The sequence below is a fragment of the Pygocentrus nattereri genome, chromosome 26 (genome assembly GCF_015220715.1).
Source record: "Pygocentrus nattereri isolate fPygNat1 chromosome 26, fPygNat1.pri, whole genome shotgun sequence".
In the NCBI taxonomy this organism is placed as follows: domain Eukaryota; kingdom Metazoa; phylum Chordata; class Actinopteri; order Characiformes; family Serrasalmidae; genus Pygocentrus; species Pygocentrus nattereri.
The window spans coordinates 16,757,501-16,782,356 of record NC_051236.1 but is presented as its reverse complement, the minus strand read 5'-3'; the positions used below and the strand labels follow the sequence as shown (position 1 = coordinate 16,782,356).

At 39.5% G+C, this 24,856-nt stretch overlaps 1 protein-coding gene across 2 annotated transcripts in view; it reads right to left on the bottom strand.

The window, feature by feature from the left end:
- The window catches only part of tex264a (testis expressed 264, ER-phagy receptor a), a 109,913-nt gene that overhangs the window by 9,724 nt on the left and 75,333 nt on the right, over positions 1-24,856 (bottom strand). The window contains exon 3 of one of the 2 annotated variants that reach the window (XM_037535052.1): positions 7,831-7,954. In XM_037535052.1, coding sequence (XP_037390949.1) covers positions 7,831-7,954 — 124 coding nt within the window. Of the gene's footprint in view, positions 1-7,764; positions 7,955-24,856 lie in introns of both variants that reach the window. The other variant, XM_017712657.2, reaches the window with a different exon arrangement.

The window sequence follows — 24,856 nt, the reverse complement described above, 5'->3', positions numbered from 1 at the left end:
GCGTTTTGCAAGTTCCACTTCAATAAGAGTAAATCTGTCATAATGGTGCAATATGATTTTCGTTGACCGTGAACCTGGTTCCACAACACTGTCACGCATTCAGCGAAGGAGCTGGACTTCATCTCCCAGAGTGCTAGGGGAGACCATGTGATTGATCACGTGCTAGGGGACTCCGTCTTTGAAAACTCCAGCTCTCAGTCGCCTGATTATTGAACTCCTTTCACCTGATGTTCATCCTCTACTGATATTGAAGCAGGGAATCAGGTTGAGAACTTTGCGAAATATTGTGTATACAATCGCTGAGCGTTGTCAAATTCTACTGTTTGGTGTATTTCGTGTATCGACCGTTGGATGAGTTTACCCATGTATGATTTGTGTTTTGCCCCTTTGGTACTGTTTCCCGTTTCTGGATTGTTTTGTGTTTGGATTATTGGACTCAGCTTTTCATTGTGAGCTGTGTTTTACCCTTTGGACCATTAAAATCACCTCATCTTATCTGTGAGCGTCTGCGAATCTGTCTGACCGTCACACACTGGACAATCTCCAAAATCACACTGAAACAGCTGTGAGTAACTTTATGCTCACTTAAACTGTTTACAGTTAACTGCTTTGTTCTGTCATGATTTACAAGTGAAATAAATCATTTTGTAATTGGATGAATCTTTTTGGATCACCCTGTATAATAATAATGAATACGCACTAGGAGCACTCATCATAATACAGCAGTGCTTAATGTAGAAACCTTCACTTTATAAGCAACTTCATCATCATCACCATCATCATTGTCATTGACCGCTTAAGCCAGACAGAGTTGCGGTAGCAGTTGGGAGAGCAGAGAATCCCACATGACCCTGTCCCCTGCAACTTCCTCCAGCTCATTCCCAGGGACCCCAAGCCGCTCCCAGGCCAACTTGGAGATGTAATCCCTCCAGGGGGTCCAAGGACAACCCCGGGGCCTTATCCCGGTAGGACGTTCCTGGTACACCCCCACTGGGAGGTGTCCAGGGAGCATCCGAATCAGATGCCGAACCACCTCAGCTGGCTCCTCTCAATGCAGAGGAGTAGCGGCTCTACTCCGAGCTCCTCGCCCATCAAACAGAGTCTAACTTGCCACCCTGCAAAGAAAGCTCATTTCCGCCGCTTATATTTGCGATCTCATTCTTTCAGTCATTACCCACAGCTCATGACCAAATGTGAGGGTTGAGATGTAGACAAACTGGTAAACAGAGAGCTTTGCCTTATGGCTCAGCTCCCTCTTCACCACTACAGTCCGGTACAGCGACCGCATTACTGCTGCCGCCTGTCCCAGCCTGCGGTCGATCTCACGATCCCTCTTCCCATCACTCGTGAACAAGACCCCAAGATACTTAAACTCCTCCACCTGGTGCAGGTCCTTTCCCCTTACCTGGAGTGGGCATGCCATCCTTTTCCAGGCTAATGTTTCTATAAGCAACTTGTGCAAATAAATTACCATTGTAATGATAATGCTAATGTCCACAGTGGGATTTTCAGTTTCAGTGCTTGATCATTTTCATTCACTTTCATATCTTGCATTTAATACTAATTTTGGCAGATTTACCAAAAACACAGGCATTTGATACTTGTAAGAAACTCAGTTGCAGTTTTACAGCAAATGCTCCAAATTAACATTAATGGGGAAGCTTGCTGGCTTGTTAGCCATCTCCTCAAGCTGATTAGCCTAGTTTGTAATATTCTTTACCACTAGGATTTGTGCCAATGTTCTGCTAAGTAAGTCTGGAGATATTTTCTGAGAGTTCTTGGTTTGCCATGGTTTACTCTTTACTCAGAGATGCACAACTGTGCAAAGCAGGCCTACGAGAAATAATGAATTTATTCTGAACAAATCAGAGGCACTACAATCAAACAGAAGTGAGGCCAATTATCCTGTGCCATGTGAAAGGCAGTACAGCTGAGCTCATTTCCTATATTACTGAACCGTGCATAAATGTATCAAACTCAAATCAGATGTCTGCAGTAATTTTCAGAAAATGAGGGTAACATATGTAAGCATGGAAGGCAACACAGTATTTGAATGTTAGTTTGTAATGAAATGAAAGGTCATTTCAATGGGTTGGTAGGTTTTCTACAGAATATTACACTAATAAAGCAGCAGTTTACAATGCCCCATAATATATCACAATTACTAGTTTATAAAATACTCTTAAATTTAAGTCAGTAAAGGTCAACATACACTGCAGGAGAGCGAGATCCTCTAGAATAGGGTTTCATAACGTTGCTCCTGCTGATGAACAGACCTGCACAGTTTCAATAAACATGTTCCAGCTTAAAAAGGGCTCAAAGTCAGTTGATAAGCTGGATCTGTTGTGTTGTGAGTCAAGGAACACATTGGTATTGTGTTTATAATGTCACACAAACAACACATCTATCCAGTTACGTGCAAGATCTTTATCTAAGGCTATTAATCAGAGTTCAATGATGACTATTACACATCACCTCAGAAACAGCAGTGAAGCTATATTTAGCCAGGAAATGGTGACTGCTACCTCTCAGTCATTTGCTGTTTGTGTTGTTCTGTTCCCTCCAATAGAAGGATCTTATAATTCATCATTAGCCTTGGTTTGTTGCTTTAGCAAACAGCTAAAGGTTTAAAGCTAAAACAGCTTTTCAGGATTGCTAATGCAGCACTGTGCAAAAGTCAGAGACCACACTTTACTCATTTAATTTTCAGCCCAAATCAGCCAGTAAGTGACAAGTAAGTATCCTGAGATTGCACACAAGGTAATCTGCTTGTATGAGGAGGGGAAAAGAAGATACATGAAAAACATACACTTCTAAAACTGGACACCAAAAAAAAATATTAAAAGATAAAGAGAAAACAGATCAACAACTATGCAAGACCTGGTAGACTACCAAAACAGTCCCTTTCAGATAAACAGTACTTAAAGTTTTCATCTTTGAGAAAGAGCAGAAATTAAATTCCACTCTTGCATTAGATCCAAAAAATCCACAAGTGTTTCTGTCCATCCTTCCACTGTGAGTAGACAACGCAACACTATGGGTCTGAAAGGATGTAACTGTCAAGAAGTGGTTACTGTGAAGAGGAAATAGACCAAAAAAATAGAATTTGCTAACTGGATGAAAAATGCTATTGGTGTTCTCAGAACAATGGACTGAGCACTCAAGAGTCCAGACCTTAAGATCACTGAATGTGTTTGGGATTACTCAGATCGTGAGAAGCAGAAAATGCAACCCACCTCAAAAACTGAACTTTAAAGGTGTGGGAAAAACACCACTCCAAATTTCTTTGCTAAAATGAAAGAAAGTCTTGCAAAAAGAATGGAGGCTGCAATAAAGGCAAATGGTGGACACGCTTAACTTTAGTGGACATACTTATCTTTATTATATGTAGTTGTTGAGGCTTCTGTGTAACTTCCATTAAATATGTTCTGTTTTTTCCCCCTGATGCTGAAAAGTGTTCTTTTTAATTGCCATTTTGAGTGGAACTGAAATACATTGAGGGTGGCCTCTGACTTTTGCACAGCACTGTATGTGTCTCATTATATTTGCATGCATTCTTAAAAATCTTTGTTGTCTAATTAAATGATAGCAATTAAAGAAGCATTAAAGTATTATAACAAAAAATGCAGAGTGTCTTATTTTACATTTGAGCTTTTAGGGGATGTTTTGCTGGCATTTAATACAAACAAGTCTCAGCGTCCCTCAGGAGAAGCTTTCCGACAAACCTGAATTACTTTGAGGTTTGCTGACTGAGCCAGCTAACTGGAAGTCTTGACAAAGCTGCTAAACTGAAGGACACCCTGTGTTGGAAAGCCTCTTAGATAACATTTGCCAGAATCAGTTTCTAAATTGGGTCCAGTGGGATTGTTAACAGAGCACCAGGATTTTTGTTCAGTAAAATCTCTGAGACGAAAGGAGGAATTCCGAAGGAGAGCATTGGATAATTAGAGACAGATGGAAGGGGAAAGAGGAGCAAAGGGAGAAAGAGAGAGTGAGTGAGGTCAGTATAATTAGCTAAAATAGAAGCAGGTCAGAATTTGGGTGATGGCTAGAGAAGAGTCCATCACACTGACAACACGACAAACTGACTTCAGATAATTTATCTAATTAGCATTTTCTCAGCTCATCTATTCAACTAAATTTTGACTTTCATAATTCATTCATTTTGATTACACTTCATTCACAGCAATGCTTAATGCCATCTTCTCTTCACTACTACACACCTTTATTGTTTCATCCACTGACCCTAAACATGATTAACTGTATGACTGACTTTTTGCAAAAAATAAGAGATGCAGGAGATATGATTTCATATTAGATGCAATATTATTATACAGCAATATTATTATACAATTACATCAATGAAGTATGTCATCAGTGAAAGCATTTTGGAATGACCTGGTTTTATGGCATAGTCAATGTTTTCTGCACCTTTTGTTAATGGGAAATTCTGGACAGAGAACCAGAGGTCACAAAACTACAACTTAAATTTAGACTTTTCATTAGCTACACAAAATGACTAGTGAATCTCCATATGACTGCAAAGCTAGAGGAGTTTTAATTTGTATTGATAATGGTAAAATAGCCATAAATCATTTAGACTTATATACAACCTGCATATAACTCTCTGCCATGAAAGCATTTTAGAAAATATATTTTGGGCTAAAATGTTATCCAAAAACTATTGTAAAACAATCTCTCAGGCATTAGATAACATATTTCACAATAATTTTGCTCTTCATGAGGTAGTTTCCAGAGATATTAAATGCCTCAGATGTCTGGTTCCATTTACCACCCCTCTCTCTGAGTAAGTTCCTCTACACTGCATTTCATATCTAACCATCAAACTGCAACAGACTATGATTGTGACTGATCAGTTCTAGGAGCTATGATGTCACTGTCAATTTCAATCCATATCATAAAACTACTTTAAAATAATGTGAAAATTTGAAAATTGTATGTTTTTAGGATTCTGTAATATGATGTCTTTTTCCCCTGCTGTTTTATGGGCAAAATTGAAATATGATAGTAAGCAAATTTCTATCAAGTACAGCCTAATCAATGTTTAACATCAACCTGACTTAGGTTGAGATGAACCCTTTTCTGCATGTCTCCTAGTGTTGACTCTGATATTTCTCTATGTAACTCTCGCTCTCTTTGCATGAAATGGCGTCATCCTGTGTTGAGCTGCTAGTGAGCAATGATGGGTCTCTCAAACTCGTCTGTGCTAAAAGACATAAAACAGACAGAACAACTACAACTTTTCATTGAAATGTTTTCCATCGACATTATCAAAGCAAAAAAATGCTAAGTGCTAAAACCTGAAAAAAAGGACATCCAAAACCAGTTGAAATTTTATGCATTTTATGGCTACAGTGAAAAAGAGTATATTTTATAGAGATTTAGAAACATACAAAATATTTGCTGGTGTACTGACCATATATAGTATTTTATTGAGAGGAACTGCATCACATAGTAATATCTGATTCATTCAATATCTGAATCCATTCATTTACAAATTGAAAGAGCACTGTATTGTAACAGAGCATGAGGTCTACACTGATACAAACTACTAATGCAAGTCATAAGTATTGCCTATTCTGCACAACTATGTGCTATTATAAGTCACTGCTGTGGAGAAAGACCATGACGTCCCTTACAGTAGCTGTAAAAGAACCTCATTATTATCAGTCCCTGGGACCATAGCAGAAGGCAAAGCATTGCTTAATGGGCAAATTGCATGTTCTGCAGTTCAAGTTTCCTCAGAGACAAAGGAGGGAAGGGGCCTGAGCTGAGTTCTCTTTGTCAGATCCAGCTGAGCAGCTGTGATTGATCAGCCTCTAATTAAGAGAGGCGCACACATGCACACATACACACACACGTACGCACACACGCACGCACACACGCATGCACGCAGGCAGCTGAATCATTACATGGAATGATGATTGTCTAGAGTTATACTGAGGAAAAACACCATGAACTTTAGCATCAATCTTAAAGGATCTGTGTTCAAATGTTTGCTGCTCATACAGTGTTTCTTCTGAAATTAAGGTTATTATTAAGGAGTTTGTTCCCTCTTTGCAGCAGTAACAGCCTTTACTCTTTTGGAAAGGCTTTACACTAAACACCTCCTCTCTGCCTGCAACTGTTTTACCTGATTTCTTTTTTTTTTTTTTTTTAACCATTTTTTATCTTATTTTCATTATTTTATTATTTATTTGTTAGTTTATTTATTTATGTATTATTATTCATAATATTACTTAATTAATTGTGATTATTTTATTATTTGTCAATTTAATAAATTAGTTTGTTTTTCATCTTATTCACTTGCTTTAATATTTCAAAATAGTTAATATTTCACTTTCTAAATACTTCTTCATACCTGATTTGAGTCTGTATTTATGAAATTTACTTTTTTATTTGATATGTTCTTACACATTACCAATCCCTTGCTCTGTATTAACTCATCAACATTGTAAATGATGGGTACCCTGAATGTTCTCAGAGATTAAATAAAGGTTGATTGAAATGTTGGGACATTGCTGTGAGGATGTGATTGCATTCAGCCATGAGAACATTAGTGAGGTCTGTTACTAATGTTATATGACTTAAATGACTACCCAAAAGGACTCCATCGTTCCAGAAAAGGCAGTTCTCTGCATAAACACAGGCCAATGATCACTGTGTACCTTTCTAGCAGACACTTGGCATTAGGTGTATTGATGTTGGCTCCAAAGTGTTAAGTCTGGTAACACTATTTGGAAAGTCCACTTTAGATGCTTCAGTTACTTTGAAGTTACATTCCACTAAATATCTTCTAAATTGACCATAATTTTCTTGAACTCTATAACTGGCTCTAATCCTAACCATAACCTCAACCTCAACCCAAAACCTAAACCCAACACTCATTCTGGTCCTAGCCCTATCCTTGGTCCAAATTCTAACCCTTACTCAACCACTGTTTAGAAACACCTGAGTTTCAACAGATAGTTTAACAATTTGAACATTTGTAGGGGACTATAGTGGATGATATAATTAAAGTTTTATTTTTAAGTAAGCTTTATTGGTAATGTTTCTCTCTTGGGGTTGTACAAGTTGGGTGTGTGCAATTGAACACCTGTGTCAGTAATGAGCACACCTTAAAGTAGCTGTATTTACTTTTTAAAATGGCTGTCTGGATACTTCTGGACATATTGTGTACTTTATGTACAGTCTAAATTGCATCACATCTTCAGAATCAAATATGTATACTCACATACATTTTTGCAGCCAACAGACAGCTTCTGACCTGCCCTGAACTTATATAGTCCTTCTTGGGCCTTCTTGCTTACTGCACTACTGATAGAGGTGAAACAGTTAAAAGAAAGACCCTGAAAGGTGCAATAGAAGAAGACGTGAACAAAGAGAGAAATCAGCCAAAGAGAATACACTCATAGGAGGCCAGCTGGGCTGCATATTGAAAGAAAAATGAGAAAGGAAGAGGGAGAAAAAAAGGAGTGTCAGCAGATTGGCTCCAACAGAAAGGATTCTTCTTATAGCCATTACCAATCTATGACATATAGGTGTGTCATACATGTTTAAGGGACACTGCACTCTTTACCATGTCACTGCGACATCATTATGCCATATCCCTGAATGTAAAGCATATTACAATGGCGTAGACGTCACTTTCCAGCAACATCAAGTCAGTGGTGGTGACTTCATAACAACGCTGTATCCTTTAACACTCTGCCTGTGTTCCCCCGTGACCTCAAAACGTTCTACCTGTCTGTGTGACTTCATCGCCTTTGTCGTCTTCATCTTCCTCACCCTCTTTTGGCTTCTGCTCACCCTCAGTTTGCTTCTCCAGAAGTTCAGGCACGAAAAAGCTCTCCTGGTTCTCCAGGGGGCACATGTAGTGGATCAAATCTCCCTTACAGATCTCCAAGAAGGGATATGCAGACAGTCTTCTTTCCTGAAAGAATGGGTGAAAAAGAGAGCATTATGCTAATGCTATACCTGGTAGCTGGTCAGCCTAGATCTAGTTCTTGGAGAGCTGATGGTCTGCTGAAACAAATCCAAGTGCTTACTTAGTCAATGTTTAGTGCAGTGTACTTTACATACACCCATCAATACTATATTTGGCCGTCCATCTTGCATTAATGCAGAATTCAGTTGACGTGCAGTCATAGACGTGTATATATATATATATATATATATATATATATATATATATATATATATATATATATATATATATATATATATATTGCAATGCCTTCAAATGTGGATCAGATTGTACAGTTTCTTTTCTAAAGTACAATAGACTTATAGAAAGTGTCACAGTGAGAACATGACTAGACGATCAGTGAGAGTGGATGTTCTTTGGGAGACCTCAAGTTCAAACTCATTAGGTTCAGGATGGGTAAGTTTGGACAAGCTCATTTTACACTATACTGATACAGATTTTACTGAATTCAACTTGAACTCATTTCATGACTATCACATTTGTGTAGACCGTGGATTCCCCTAATGAAAAGGTTTTTATAACATGACTGAATAGATATACTCTGTACATTAGTGAACTAAACTAGTGGGTCTTAAGAGGGAGCACAGTGGCACATTTACTATCCACAAAGGGGGTCTCTGTTGCTGAACTCCTTTTAAAACAGATCAAACTGCTTGCCTCTCATGGTGTAAATGTCAAACCACATGTCATCTAATCTCATTTTTCTGGACTTGTTCTGGATTTAATATAATGCAGTCCTTATCTTGCCATTAAATATGCTGGGTCCCCCCTGCATGGATGAGATACAGACATTAAGATTTGATTTGCAGGTTAACGTTTGCCTCCTAGCGTTCACTTCTTGTGTAGTGTGCGCTCATTTTTTTTTACCAAATCAAAAATTGAGTGTTTTCATATAAAGATGCAATATATTCAGACCCCAAGTCAAGAGCAGATTGCATCACTGACACAGCAGTGTGTTGCAGAGGCAAGCTGGCTTGTGCTGGAGGAGCAGCATCAAGCGCTAGCATCTAGTCATAGTTGGGTCTATATCACAGAATGTCTTGGCCTTTAATGAAACAATGTTTCTGAAATATCACTTTGGTTAGGGGGTTTTACTGAAATATGTGTACTCTGTAATATGATAATATTACACTTCATAAAACACTTCATGAGATCTTTTCCTTTTAGGTGTTTGCAGAAACAAGCAATTTCCTATAGCATTCTTCAAGACCTAATAGTCAAAAGCAGATCTATTTGTGCTGTCATATGGACCTGAGAGTACTATTAATACTATTTTTATACATTACTATAGAAATGCATTGTCATAAATGTATTGCCCGCTTACAGTTTGTACACCTTAACTGAAACCAATGGTAACATTTTTTCGGATGTCGTATGTAGGCCTGATGTGTTTGGTGTGTAGTAGTTTTACCACAGCGACATCATACACTGATAAACCACAAACTGTAAAATTAGTGGCCACACTTGATTGATTGCGCTTTAATAAGTTAAATGCTCATTAATTCTGTTGATTATAAAGTGGCAGTGCAACAGTGCTTTGCTGGAGACCTTTACTGTTGCTCTGGCTCTTCAGCTTCCCCCCACAGCTCCTTTACTGAGCAAATACAAAGGCCTTATGACAACTCTACACCAATTAGGCCACTCTTAACAACACTGCCTTGTTATGCTTGAGACCAGACACCACACAAACATAATTCAGAGACCGTAACACAAAGCAGAGAGCCAACTGGCCTGCTGACAAAAAGTAAATCTAAAGTTGCCTGCTGGATTTCATAATTATGGTCACCTTAAAGCACCCTTAAAACACTTAGGTCAGTATGTTAGGCAGAATTTGGCTAGTAAAAAAAGAATAGCTGATAAGTCAAAAAGGTCTATATCCAAATAAAGGGATATGAAAGGTGCCATATACCTCTTATAATGGCATGTACCCTCATTTTATCATTACTATTACAATTTCTAGGTTCGTATTATGACATTTTATTGAGACTTCATCGCTGCATTTATTTCAGCATCATCTCTATTTTCCAAATAACATATCATAAAATATTAACGTCTCATAAAATGCTGCTAACATGAATGTGAGGCACACATATTTAATTTGTTAGCTTAAGCTCCACAGAGAGACGTGCTCTATAAAACACTCACACAAAGCAAGGAAACGGGCATCCTTTGAGTTGCCAATTGTGCTAAAAAGGGAGACAAATGGGCTAGAAAACAGCAGACTCAGGAGGTGATTATCACTGAGATCAATAAAATTCATCATAGCGAAGAACCATTTCACCATGCAAAGAACCATTAGCTCATTCACTTGGTTCTTTGAGGGTTGCCTTTCCTAAAGAACCCTTAAAGAGCCATTTACCTTCCCTATACTGGTGGGAAATATGACAATATTTTATCATTGTCACATTCATTAGCATCATAAATTTAATCACAATATACTACAAAATATACTTTTTTTTAACATATTATGGATCTAAATACTGAGCAACTGCATATGTCATCACAAAGAAAGAACAATTAGTCCTGTTTAACTCTGTTTAAATTTAGTTCAGCACAGTATATGAACCCTTTAACAAAAATCAGTGTATTTAAAGCTTTTGATAGCACTTATTCTTATGTAACAAATACTGCGACATGCACAGCAGCTGAGAAGACCCAATAAACTGCAAATGAAAAACGAGCTGCAAAGCGCAGAAACACTTTCATCAAACTGACAACATGGGCACAGCATTTTACAAACGCGCTGCATATAAAGGAACACATGCAACTTCAGAAACTCTGATAAGTCAGTTACAACAGAGGTATTTCTGGAGGACACTCAAAGAGGACAGAGCCATTCAGACTTTTACATTTTGTGCAGCACAAACATTCACCAGTAAAAGTAAGTTAACTCTTATTTGAGCAGATTACTACCATCACTGTATCATAAAGGGAATCAGCTGTTAAAGTTTAACTAGTAATACCAGAGAACAAGCACAGTACACCTAGGACATGTCAGAGAGCAAACTAGCCAGCCAGGTTAACCACAAACTTGGGATGTGAGAGTCTGAGTGTCCAGGGTCTTATCTACTTCTGTTAGTGATTTTCCATCATAGATACTGTATTTTATTCCCTTTGAGAAACAAACATTCCTGTTGTGTTGTGACTGGCTTTTGCAGCTTTTCTGAAGTTGCATGCATTTCTTTGTGCGCATTGCTTTTGTAAAATGTAGCTTCTTTGTAGTCATGTAAATGAAAGTGCTTTCTGTGTTTGCAGTATGTTTGTGAAATGTACTTCAGGTGTGGTCACTTCGATGAAAGTTTTGTCTTTGCAGTGCATTTATGACTTAGTAGTGTTTTTAATTGTACTATGAATATGGTCTTGTCAGCCACTGTAGATATGTACTCTGTATCATTAGAACATTCTGAGGTCTTCTGAGGTTTTTTGCCATATCATTCACCCACTAATTTCTCTACACCTTTGGCACCCCTGGACAAAACTATGGTTTACAAAGCTGCCTGCCAAAGCCAGAAAGGTAGAAACCAGAAGGCTAGACGGTTAAGGATACAAAAAACTCCTCACAGATTACACAAATGGCATATTGCCAATACCTGGCAAAGTCCTGCAGGCAATGGAAGAATAGAGAGCAAAAAGAGAATGGATGCACGAGGGGGGAAAAAAGAGAAAGAAAAAAATGTGAAAGGGAGCTCCAGCATGCAAGAGTTCAGAAAAAGAAAGGAAAGGGTCAGGTATGAAAGGACAAGGTAATACTAAGAGATGGAGGGTGAGAAGAGAAGAAGTGAATAGAGGTGGAGCACTTTTCCTGCTGGGTGTTATACACAGTTTTTCTCTCTCTCTCTCTCTCTCTCTCTCTCTCTCTCTCTCTCTCTCTCTCTCTCTCTCTCTCTCTCTCTCTCTCTCTCTCTCTCTCTCTCTCTCTCTCTCTCTCTCTCTCTCTCTCTCTCTCTCTCTCTCTCTCTCTCTCTCTCTCACACACACACACACAGTTATGGCTGATTGATTGGTTTTAATCTAATCCTGTGTGAAAGAGCTATGTACTGAGCAGCATGAATCACCTGATACACATAAAGAGTGCGGACCCCGGGGGCCCACATGCAAATGAGAGTACATCTCCTTGAAGCTGGAGAGATAATGAGTGGGGGTGAGAAAGAAAGAGAGAAAGTCGGAGAGAGAGATAAGGGGGAAGAAGAAAACAAAGAAACTACATCCCACACTCACGTCCCCACAGAAAAAGGGTGTCAAAAGATGACAAAATGACAGAGGAAAGAGAGGAGAAAGGGGAAGAGAAGAGACTGGTAAACATGTATCTGCAAGCAATGTATTTGTGCCGTGCTCTCTCTTGCCTAGGGCACATTACAATGAAATCAATCCAATCTAGATGCTGAGAAAAAAAGGTTTCAATGTGCATTCGCTCAGGTTTCAGGTTAATCCGTTCAATAAGGCCTTCTTCTACATGGCAATTACATCAGCATCACTTATATTCAAGTGCATTTAATTAAAAGTTTGATAGTGAGTAGAGTTTATGTGTGGGCCAATGGCATGATTGACCTGAAACCTATTGCTTTGTTCCAGATGGTCAAAGTACCAATAGATCTCAACTCATTGCTGTTTTGCAGTTGGCTGCTTTAAGGAAGGGGCAAGAGAGCATCTCAGACAAATGAAATGAACTCAAATGTGAAAGGATTATGTTCAAACAGGGACATCAACCACACTTTACAGCTGCTTTCAAACATGCTCCACCATCCTTTGTCTAACACTTCAGTGGTTAGGAAATGTTACAACTGAAAATGATACAGTGATGAAAGATTAGATGTTCAGGGCACGATTACATTACTAAGTACACTCTTCAAAATAAAGAGATCTTTAGAGCAATGCCATAGAGGAACTGCATTTGGATCCCTAAAGAACCTTTCAAAGTATATTTCTTAAAGTAACCACCTTTGTAAATGAGACATGCAAGTCTGAAGAAGCTCTTTAGCCCCTTAAAATCCCAGACTTATTACATGCTAAGGCCTGTTATTCCGTAACTACAGTGGCGCTATTTTTAGGACAGAAGTGTGTAATAATGCTTCAGGCCTGCCAGCAGGTTCTGACCATATATGGGGTTAAATATGAAAGTGTTTTCGCGATTGTTAAGGTTTAAGGTTTTGAACCAATTATTATTACTATTTTGTTGTTAAGCCATAAATCTAAACCAAGAACCATTTAGGAATCTCTATTGTTAAGTGTGTGCATCAAAACCAATTACTGACATTTAGTAATTCATTTTTCAACAGATATTTCTGAGGAGAAAAATAATCCACTTGCATAAGAAATGAAAGTCAGATAAGTACAAAAACAAGAGCTTCCAAAACTGGAGTTCAAGATGAAAAGATATAGAGAAAATGGGACTCCTAACAACCATGCAGGAGCTGTTAGACCACCAGAACTGTCACCATCAGATAAACAATACATAAAGCTTTCATCTTTGAGAGAGGACAAAATCAAGCTCCACTCTTGCTTCAGAGCTGAACAAATCCACGGGTGTTTCTGTCCCTCCTTCCACTGAGAGAAGCCCACTCAACACTATCTGAAAGGATGTGTAGCTGTCAAGAAGCTGTTACTGAGAAAAGGAAATAAACAAAAAAGAATAAAACTTGCAAATCATACAAAGAAGCTGCTGTCCTCAGAACAATGGACTGACCACTCCAGCGTCCAGACTTCATCACGGAATGTGTCTGGGATCCCTTGGATAATGAGAAGCAGAAAACGCAAATTCTAAGACTGAACATGAAGGTGTGGAAAAAGATCTAAAAAGATGAAGGCAGAGTGGACACACTAAATACTACAAATTTGAATGATGAATAATTGAATAGCCGTTTTTTCTGGAAATTCAATGGTCTCTGCCTTTTGTGTAGTACTGAATGAAACTGGTATAAAGTCAAGTAGTCTTTTCATGGCTAGGAGAATGATTGACAGTGGTGTCTTTAATGGTGCATTTATATGTAGTGTTGTAAGACAAATATGTAATGCCATGCTTTTTTATTATACCCAGATATAACCTTTAGAAAACTCAATTTCTTTGCTTTGGCAAATTCAAAATGCAGCTAATGGTTGTATGTGCTGATGCCGCAATAGATTGAAAGCTGTGAGCACTAGCTATTTTTCTAAGAGTTTTCATATAATGCATTACCTGAAAAAGAAATAAATAACTCCACTAGATTAACCAGTTCTGTTGTAATTGAAAGTGTGCTCCTGGCATGAGTGATTTTAATTATACCGAGAGGATTCTTCATTTTCCTCATTGGCCTTTCCGTTAGAAGAGCCTCACCCCTCTGTCATGGCTACAGGGCAACACGTTATATCCAGCCCAAAGCGTTGGCATGACTCCACTTAGCCAGTGCTGGAGAGAGAGCAATCAGGCTGTAATGAAACACATGGCAGCGTGGAGGGCAGGCTGGAGAGGCCAGTTGTGCTCATCACATCAGGGAGCAGCCACTAGGGCCAGCATGACGTAGCATTCTGTACAACCAGCTGATGTGTCATCACAGCCTGAACGGATGATTGCGGTTGAGATACTTCAGTGATTAGCTGTTTGAAACGTGATTATATACAGGAAACCATAAATAGCATTAAACGAATAAGCAATACTCAGAACTTTACAATTACTGCAGCATGCTATTCTCTAAAGGACACAACACATGTCTCACAAGTCCAGATGGAGAAGAATGAATCTGATTCAATACTGTAACAAATCTGGGATCATTAAATAGCCTGTGGGCCAAATCTGGTCAATGAAAACATTTTTACCAGCCTTAAATCACTCTCCAAATCACTTTCTAGCATCAGGGATGTGCATTTTGATTAATATTTCCGTATCCATAAGAGTCCGTTTGTAATGAAACCCATAGCATCTACACCTGAAATGTATAAATACATTTAGGGAAGATTCCAGCACTATTTAATACTGAAAAAGTGTCTTTTCATGAGGCAGCAGTGCAGTGCACATTAAAGAGGCCAACTTATATGAGCTGTCCTTGAAGGCCACTTTATAAGCAGTATCCTACCTAAGGGTATTATCTCAATGAGAATTTAAGTCTAATCTATTTGATGCTCCCTGTTATAAGGCTTAGTAATTTAACAGAAAAAAAAGGATGGGAGCAATACTGGCCAATCCTCAAGGTTTCAATGTCAATATCAGTATCTGAAAAGAAAATGCGGTACTGTGCCTCTCCAATCTCTGTTTGCTGCCCCTTAAGGGTCTTACTGATCTTTCCCACGATGGCTTAAGAAGTCATTATTAGTTTTTTGATTAATGATATGTATAATATTTATTAATAATATTAATAAAGAAAGTGACTGATTAGTGAGTCAGAGAATAACCTATACTTAGTGAGTTTTGGCTGGAGATTAAATAAATGAAGGGTGGTCTCTGACATTTGCACAGTACTGTTTTTAAGCAAAATACCGACAATCACAAATCTGACCACAATTAACAACAAATTAAACACCATTAATTTATAAGTGTTTAATAAGTGAGTAACTACATATGAGCAGATGTACTGCACATATAGTGATGCCTTTGTCTTTCTCAGATTTCCCACACAATGTCGCCCTGCAGAAAGGAAATCCACCTAGGCTTTCCCTTAAAAACTCTGAGCTCTAGTCAGTCAAGAATTACACACACGGTCATGGACAAGACAATCATGTTATCCTCTCTTCGAGACCATAACATCTTCCTGAAAACATCAGAGCACCCTCAAGCCTGTGCATCTTGCAATGCAGTCAAGTGCTGTCAACTTCATAGCTTAAAAGGTGCTCAAAGAAGAGGAATTTTAACTTGCAGGCATACCATACCCTCCATCTGTCAAGCTGGAGGAACGTGACTGAGTGAACTTGATCTAACCCCAACCAAGTGATCTTGATGTAACCCCAAATAAACATCCACTCGCAATACACAGTAAGTAATGGTGAAGGCTCTCTGGTAGTGCAAGGCTGAAGGACACTTTTAGACGTTAAAGGAGCTCACTGACTTCACTGAAAAAGAAGGTTATTCAGACTTTGCTGTGTGGAGTATATTCCTCTGTGCAGCTGAGGATTGTCCTATTCACACTGAAGAGCCAAAAAAGCTGAAACTAATAACAGATTACTCTGTTGGATTAACCAATATAAGTCACAGTTATAGTTGATGCTGCCAAAATATGTTGTAAACAGGTGCGGACAATAGGGCATGACTTGACGATAATTCAAGGCTAACAATAGACAATAAGGATTAAGATATTTTGGAGACATATTTTATCTTATATATATATTTTAAAATATATATATGGTTTTATTATACTGTAGAACAGATGAAAAAACAGTAGTGGCACATTTTTCATAAAAGAACTATGAACATAATGATTTTTATTTAATGTTTCACATACTTTGCTGCACCAAAAAGGACTAATTATGCACTCTTTGTAATGAAACTTGCATCTAGTCAGTACCTATGATACGATACTCATGATATGCTCAGAAAAGCATGTTTTGATGTGATTATGATAATGATAAATATGATCATATTGGCCACTTCTAGTTGTAAGTGTATCATTTATAATTTATTCAAAGTATCATTTATTGTTTCACGTCTCACTTGCAGCTTATTGATATAGACATTGTGAACATGTATATATGAACATTGACAAGAAAACCTAAAATGCTCCCATTATGATCAACAAAGCAGTGTATGCCAGCTGTGAGAAGAACAGCGCAATGCAGTGTGATGAGCTGTGTTTGATGGACACCATATTTCTATTTTTGAAACTTTGCAATACTTTTCCACCTCAAAGTAGATGAGGAGAAGCTCATCCATGAAAGCAGGCATACAACCCTTCCAATACATATTATAAGGATGCTAACAGATTGGAAAAAATTTGGAGAAAAACTGATAAAAAGTGCCAGCAGCTGGAGGTGAACACCATTTCTTTGGTGTTACCATTTGGATCTGTTAAGTCTAGCTTTAGCTAACTGCCCAGCACAAAAGCATAGTTAAGATACTTATCCATTTAAGTTAAAGTCTTGAGCTAATTTCTGATAGGTCCATGGTTTATTTATGATTTGAGGCGTGCCCTTGACTTTTCCAGTGTACACATCCTAAAAGCCAACATAAATCAATACGTTTGAACATTCACTTGCTTTTAGGACATACACTTTCAGTCGATATCAGATATGTTCTGATTACTACAATTTTACTTTGATAAAAAAAACTGTTGTGCATACAGGCTTGTTATTCAAAAAAACATTCCTGACATTTTTACGTTTTTTGTCATTGTAGGACATTGAAAGAAGTGGAAAAACAGACAGTGTGGATGTGAAGCCAGGCTGGTGTTAGGGGGTACCCATCCTTTTGCCCAACTAAACCTACTACTTTTTACATGTGCTTCTGTAGTGGCAGCTGAAAAAAACAAAATGAAACAAAATGTTGTGCTCAGTGCTTCTTTTTAATGTGTGCACCTAGTATAAAAGGCTATTGTATAAAATGGGAGAGTTTGCAGGCATCACTTTATACGGGCTGCATTTAGGGATGCACTGTATATTTTGGGAAGATAAATCAGCAGATTTCCATAAAAGAGCAGACCTTTGGTGGTTTGCTGTAAATGTGGCTCTCCTGTTGATTTTCTCATGAATGTGGCTCTAGATATACGACACAGAAAATCACTCTCTATTTCTTTTTCTTTTTTGCCTTGTGCTGCACCCCCATCCAACCCCTTCCCCCAGTCCCTCTCTGCTTATTGGTGCCATTTTCCTTTCAAATAAAGCCTGATATGAACATATGGACACATACACCAGGACAAAGCAGGAAAAGGAAGAATAAAACAAGACAAGACAAAAGAGCAAGCCCCAGCTGACTGCACCTTATCAATTAGCAAGTAAAGCTGTGATCAGCTTCCTCAGCATCTTAATTTGATTTTCTCTCCAGGATAGAAAACAGCTTTTATAGAACAAGTTAGCAGAGTTAAAGCCAATTTGTTTAATTGGAAAGTTCATTAAGAGCCGACGTGCAGTGCTGGAGAGTTTGGTAAAATACACTGACAATTAATGAGTCTTCATATGTCTTAATACCAAGAGAGTGAGAAAGAGAAAATGATGAAGGAGAGAGACAAAAAGAGAGATTTAAAAAAGGAACAAGTTTGAGAACAATGTAAAAAGTAGCAGTGCAAGAGAAGCAAAGAAAAAAAAAAGAGTTTGAACAAGACGAAGGAAGAAGTGGGGGAAATGGAAAGAGAAAGAAAGAGGGAGGAGAGAGGAATAAAGGCAAAAACTGGAAAAGAGAGAGGAAGAAGAAGAGAAAGAGACAAAGGCAGGGACAGAGGAAGACAGGGAAGGAGATAGAGATTGAGAGAGAGAGAGAGAGAGAGAGAGAAAGAGAGAGAGAGTGTGTGAGTGAGAGAGAGAGATGGAGAGGGAAGGAGAGAAATGGAGAGAAAGAAATAGGGAGGTGAGAGAGAGAGAGAGCGAGAGATAGAGGCAAAGTCTGAAAAAAGACAGTGAGAGAGAGACAGAGCAGGAAACAGAGATCAAGAGAGAGCAAAAGAGAGAGAGGAAGAAAGAGGAAAAGATTGAGAGAGGCAAAATGAGCAGAAAAGTAAGAGAGATAGCCAAAGAGTGAGAAAGAGAGAGTGGGAAGGAGGGGGAAATGGAAGAGGGAGGAGAGAGAGGGAAAGAAGCAAAGATGAAAAGAGAGAGAAACAGAGAGGCAGGGACAGATGAAGACAGAGAAGGAGGCAGAGGTCAAGGTCAAGGTCGAGAGAGAGAGAGAGGGGCAAAAAGATGAGTCAGAGACAGATAAAGAGTGAGAGACAGAGAGAGCAGGAAGGAGGGAGAAATGGAGAGAGAAAAAAAGAAGGAAAGGAGAGAGAGGCACAGAGTGGAAATAAGTAGAAGACAGAGAAGAAGGGAGACAGACAAAGAAGGAGCTAGCGGTCGAGAGAGACAGAGAGAAAGGGGGAGAGAGAGAGGCAAAAAGAGGAGAAGAGTCAGAGATAGACAAAGAGTGAGAGACAGAGAGAGCAGGAAGGAGGGAGAAATTGAGAGACAGAGAGCGACAGAGAGAGAGGCAGAGGGAGGGAGGGAGACAGGGGGAGACAGAGAGAGGCAGAGGGAGGGAAGGAGACAGGGGGAGACAGAGAGAGGCAGAGGGAGGGAGAGAGAGAGAGAGAGAGAGAGAGAGAGAGAGAGAGAGAGAGAGAGAGAGAGAGAGAGAGAGAGAGTGTGTGAGTGAGAGAGAGAGATGGAGAGGGAAGGAGAGAAATGGAGAGAAAGAAATAGGGAGGTGAGAGAGAGAGAGAGCGAGAGATAGAGGCAAAGTCTGAAAAAAGACAGTGAGAGAAAGACAGAGCAGGAAACAGAGATCAAGAGAGAGCAAAAGAGAGAGAGGAAGAAAGAGGAAAAGATTGAGAGAGGCAAAATGAGCAGAAAAGTAAGAGAGATAGCCAAAGAGTGAGAAAGAGAGAGTGGGAAGGAGGGGGAAATGGAAGAGGGAGGAGAGAGAGGGAAAGAAGCAAAGATGAAAAGAGAGAGAAACAGAGAGGCAGGGACAGATGAAGACAGAGAAGGAGGCAGAGGTCAAGGTCAAGGTCGAGAGAGAGAGAGAGGGGCAAAAAGATGAGTCAGAGACAGATAAAGAGTGAGAGACAGAGAGAGCAGGAAGGAGGGAGAAATGGAGAGAGAAAAAAAGAAGGAAAGGAGAGAGGCACAGAGTGGAAATAAGTAGAAGACAGAGAAGAAGGGAGACAGACAAAGAAGGAGCTAGCGGTCGAGAGAGACAGAGAGAAAGGGGGAGAGAGAGAGGCAAAAAGAGGAGAAGAGTCAGAGATAGACAAAGAGTGAGAGACAGAGAGAGCAGGAAGGAGGGAGAAATTGAGAGACAGAGAGCGACAGAGAGAGAGGCAGAGGGAGGGAAGGAGACAGGGGGAGACAGAGAGAGAGAGAGAGAGAGAGAGAGAGAGAGAGAGAGAGAGAGAGAGAGAGAGAGAGAGAGAGAGTGTGTGAGAGAGAGAGTGAGAGAGAGTGAGAGTGTGAGAGAGAGAGTGTGAGAGAGAGAGAGAGAGAGAGAGAGAGAGAGAGAGAGAGAGAGAGAGAGAGAGAGAGAGAGAGAGAGGGGCAGGGGGGAAAGTCTCCTGAGATGTGTCGTGACTGTTTTCTGGCAGCTGCTCCATGTGTGCATCTCCTCCCTCCAAACAGAAGGAGAACACACCCAGGTAAAAGCCTCCAGACCCCCTCAGCTCCACTTATTACGTAATAAACACCTAATTTCGCACACCCATATAATGAAGACTGACAAAAGACATGAAATCATTTTCCAAATACATGATATTGAAATTGACACCCATCACTGATATCAGGGACAACTTACAATATTTTGGATGATGTCATACTGCACTATAAAATGCTCAGAGAAGGCCTTTATTCAGCTGGTAATGCCTAATAGCCTAAGTGTCTAATAACTTACAGGGGGCAATCAAACAAATGTCTATTCTATGCAGTCCATCAATTATATGAAGAGGTCAAGTCAGTTTATAGGGTATGTGCAGCTCTCCCACTTGAAAGGGACTGATTTATCTATACTGATTTAGAGTTTTTAACAGGATTCCACTCAATGATCAAACAGGTTTTCTTCTTTTCCATCTTTTTCAGAGGCAGGTTCAGTATAGGTTCAGTAGCTTTGTTATTCCATTAGCCATTAGCTCTTAGTCCTAAGCCTTTCAGTCAAAAGAAAAACCTTCAAATAAAAAAAAAAAAAATCACAAACAAAAAAAAATAAAACACAAAACAAATACACTTGTAAATCTTACAAGAAAACATTAAGCCTCAGTGCTTTATTTCACTTAACACACATGCACTTATACATCTCCTCCCAATGAATGCAAATAGTCAGCGATTGCTGTTGACATAACTAATTTTACATACACACATCTTCTAAACCGCCTCTCCTTCTGGATCGCGGGGGGTGCTGTGTCCTGCAAAAGGCTCACCAGTCCATCGTAGGACATAACTAATTGTAAAATCAAGTATTACACATAATTTACTGCATTTAAACACAAAATACTTTCTAACATACTCATTTAAAGTAACATTAAGCTATGCAGATCTTTTAACAATCTTTTGTGTGCTGATCTCCATCACAGGAACAGTCTCTGTTTTGTCAGTGGATTCTTGCCATCACTTTATTTATTTATTGAGGCATTATAATGTGAATGATATGACATTGTAGTTGCTACTTCAAAACAAAGACATCTGAATATTAACGGGATGACAAAAATAATCATTATGGGGAAGTATTAGAATATACACTGATCAGGCATAACATTATTCTATGCTCACTGTCCATTTTATCAGCTCCACTTACTATATATAGGTGCACTTTGTAGTTCTACAATTACAGACTGTAGTCCATCTGTTTCTCTGCATACTTTGTTTGCCCCCTTTTACTCGGTTCTTCAGTGGTCAGGACCCCCATCAACTTTCACAAAGCAGGTACTATTTGGGTGGATCACTCTCAGTACTGCAGTATCACTGATGTGGTGGTGGTGTGTTAGTGTGTGATGCATGGGTATAAGTGGATCAGACACAGCAGTGCTAACACTAGGTGTTAAAGTTACTGCTGGACTGAGAATAGTCAAGCCAACAGCGCCCTGTGGGTAACGTCCTCTGAGCACTGATGAAGGACTAGAGGATGACCAACAAAAACTGCACAGCTATCGTCTCTGACTTCAGATCTACAAGGTGGATCGACAAGGTAGGAGTGTCTAATAGGGTGGACAGTGGACACAGTGTGTATAAACTCCACTCATACCAGCACAACACACACTAACACACCACCGCTATGTCAGTAATTGTAGAACTACAAAGTGCACCTATATACTATGGGTAGATGCTAAAATGGACAATGAACGTAGAAACAAGGAGGTGGTCATAACGTTATGCCTGATCAATGTATGTCAAAACATGATTTTCATACTACTAAAAATAGTTATAATTATTGGGAAAAATATTTCTAATTTTCAGCTGCTAGAGATACATGTGCACTGCTGAATGGCTTTGTTGCATCCAAGAAAGCCTTATGATGAAAAAAATCCCCTCTGAGACACAAACCAATTAAACTGTTGTTGAGATCTCAATTGTGAATTTAAAAAAATACTTAAAAAAGAAAAACAGCTGAAAAACGTTGGAAAAAATCAGATCTGTATTGTATATTAAAAATGACTATGGCATTTGAAGCCAGAGATGAGTATCATAAATAGAGAATGACCTGAAATAGAGATGACCTGAAATAGAGATAACCAAAAACAGCTGGCCTATCAGCTGCCTGAAGGTCAGCTATGATCAGTCCTCAGGCCTCTCTGAACCAGACCTGTGACTATCAACAAATTTTACCTGATGATGAAATAAGTAATTAAAATGGTCATTTTTCTTTGTAAGTTTCAATTAGGCTTTTTTTGCATATTTTTGTCATTAGTACAGTGTAAGTCTAATAATAGCGTAACACACACAGCGACATTTTTGTTGCAAAACTGACAAATCACACTTTTTCATTTGGTTTAAAGCTAAAAAGCAAACGCAGTGATGCTGTTGTGTTTGACTTTCCAACTTTCCAACCATTCCTTTCATCAACTGCTCACTGAAACGTTGCATGCTGCATGTACCTCTGTGCCATGAATGCATTACGTGAAAAATATTATTTTAAGCCAAAATCTTTCAGAACTATCCTACAGCAATGTCTCAGGCATCAGGCAATGTATATGTAACCATTTTGTGTAATAACTCCCAGTGATGTAGAGTTAGTTGATGTAGTCCTATCAGCACTTCTGTTAATTATGCTGACCCAGTTTCTCCAGAATGGAGCATCTCGCACCAAACCACTCTGAATGACTGAACGTATTAGCCTTTTAGATAGAAAGCCTTTAATTCTTCATTATTTGTCAGCTACAGTAAACTTGCAGCTCCAGTGTAACACCAAAGAAGCAAACTTACGACACCAAACATGTCATGGGTGATCATCTATATGACTACACTGTATAAGTCAGATTCTCATAAAAATAAGGTTTTCTGAAGAAGAAGAAGAGAGGTGAAAGAGAGAGAGAGAGAGAGAGAGAGAGAGAGAAAAAAAACAGACAGACATACAGAGAAAGAGACAGACAGAGAGATGGAGGGAGGGAAGGGGGGAGTGAGGAAGAAGAAGAAGAAGAAGAAGAAGAGACAGACACAACAAGAGAGAGAATCAGAGAGAGAGAGAGAGAGAGAGAGAGAGAGAGACAGAGAGAGAGAGAGAGAGAGAGAGAGAGGGAGAGAGAGATGGACAGAGAAAGAAAGAAAGAAAGAAAGAAAGAAAGAAAGAAAGAAAGAAGAGAGAGAGAGAGAGAGAGAGAGAGAGAGAGAGAGAGAGAGAGTGAGTGAGTGAGAATCAGAGAGAGAGAGAGAGAGAGAGAGAGAGAGAGAGAGAGAGAGAGAGAGAGAGAGAAAATCAGAGAGAGAGAGAGAGAGAGAGAGAGAGAGAGAGAGAGAGAGAGAGAAAATCAGAGAGAGAGAGAGAGAGAGAGAGAGAGAGAGAGAGAGAGAGAGAGAGAGAGAGAGAAAATCAGAGAGAGAGAGAGAGAGAGAGAGAGAGAGAGAGAGAGAGAGAGAGAGAGAGAGAGAGAGAAGACGAGATTGAGGGTGAGATAGAGAGTGAGGGTGAGACAGAGAGAGTGACAATGAGAAGAAGAGTTCAAATGTGAGAGAAAGTGGAAGAGAATGAGAGTAAGAGAGAATGAGAAGCAGAGAGATGAGAAACGAGAAAGATGGAGAGAAAAGACAGAAAAAGGCGAGAGAGGGTGAGAAGCAGAGACAGATGGAGAAATGAAGAAGAGAGAGCCAGAGAGACAGAGAAAGCAAGGGAGATATACAGGAGATAACTGAGAGGTTGGAGACAGAGAGAAAGACATACCGAGAAAGTGACATAGAGAGAGACACAGAGTGAGAGAGTGAGACAGTGAGGCAGGCAGTCACAGAGAAATAGAGAGAGAGAGAGAGAGAGAGAGAGAGAGAGAGAGAGAGAGAGAGAGAGAGAGAGAGAGACAGAGACAGAGAGACAGAGAGACAGAGAGAGAGAGAGAGAGAGAGAGAGAGAGAGAGAGAGAGAGAGAGAGAGAGAGAGAGAGAGAGAGAGAAAGAGACAGAGAGAGAGAGAGAGAGAGAGACAGAGACAGAGAGATAGACAGAGAAATAGACAGACAGAGACACAGATTGAGAGAAAGACAGATAGACACAGAAAAAAAAAGACAGAGAGAGAGAGAGGGGTAAAGAGAGTGAAGGACAGAGAGAGGGGGCAGAATGACAGGAGATGACTTGAGGAGCATCTTAACAGCTAGTGGAAATCCTTTACCCTGCGGCCTCAGACATGCTCTGTTCATCCTCATTCACACGCCACGTCTCCAGCTACCAAAAAGATATCTACGGCTATTCTTAACACGGTCATTTCTCACAAGAATCCCCAGGCAAGACGCAGACGTAGGAATTAATACACACACGGCTCGCAGTGACAGTTGCTGACGGTCCCTCGAGCCCTTTCTCCCCAGCCTATTTACTCCCATATGCCATTCCCTGTGCGCGCACACACACACACACAAATGTGCACACACTCTCACTTGCGCCAACACACACACACACACTCTCACTTGCGCCAACACACACACACACACACACACACACACACACACACACACAGACACACACAGAGATCTGTGAGAACAGAAGCAAACTCCACTTCTCACTTCCAGGGGTGTTCGATTGCGACTGTCCCTCACTGTCACTGGCTCCAAAAGAGTGATGTATTTTTAATCTTTCATC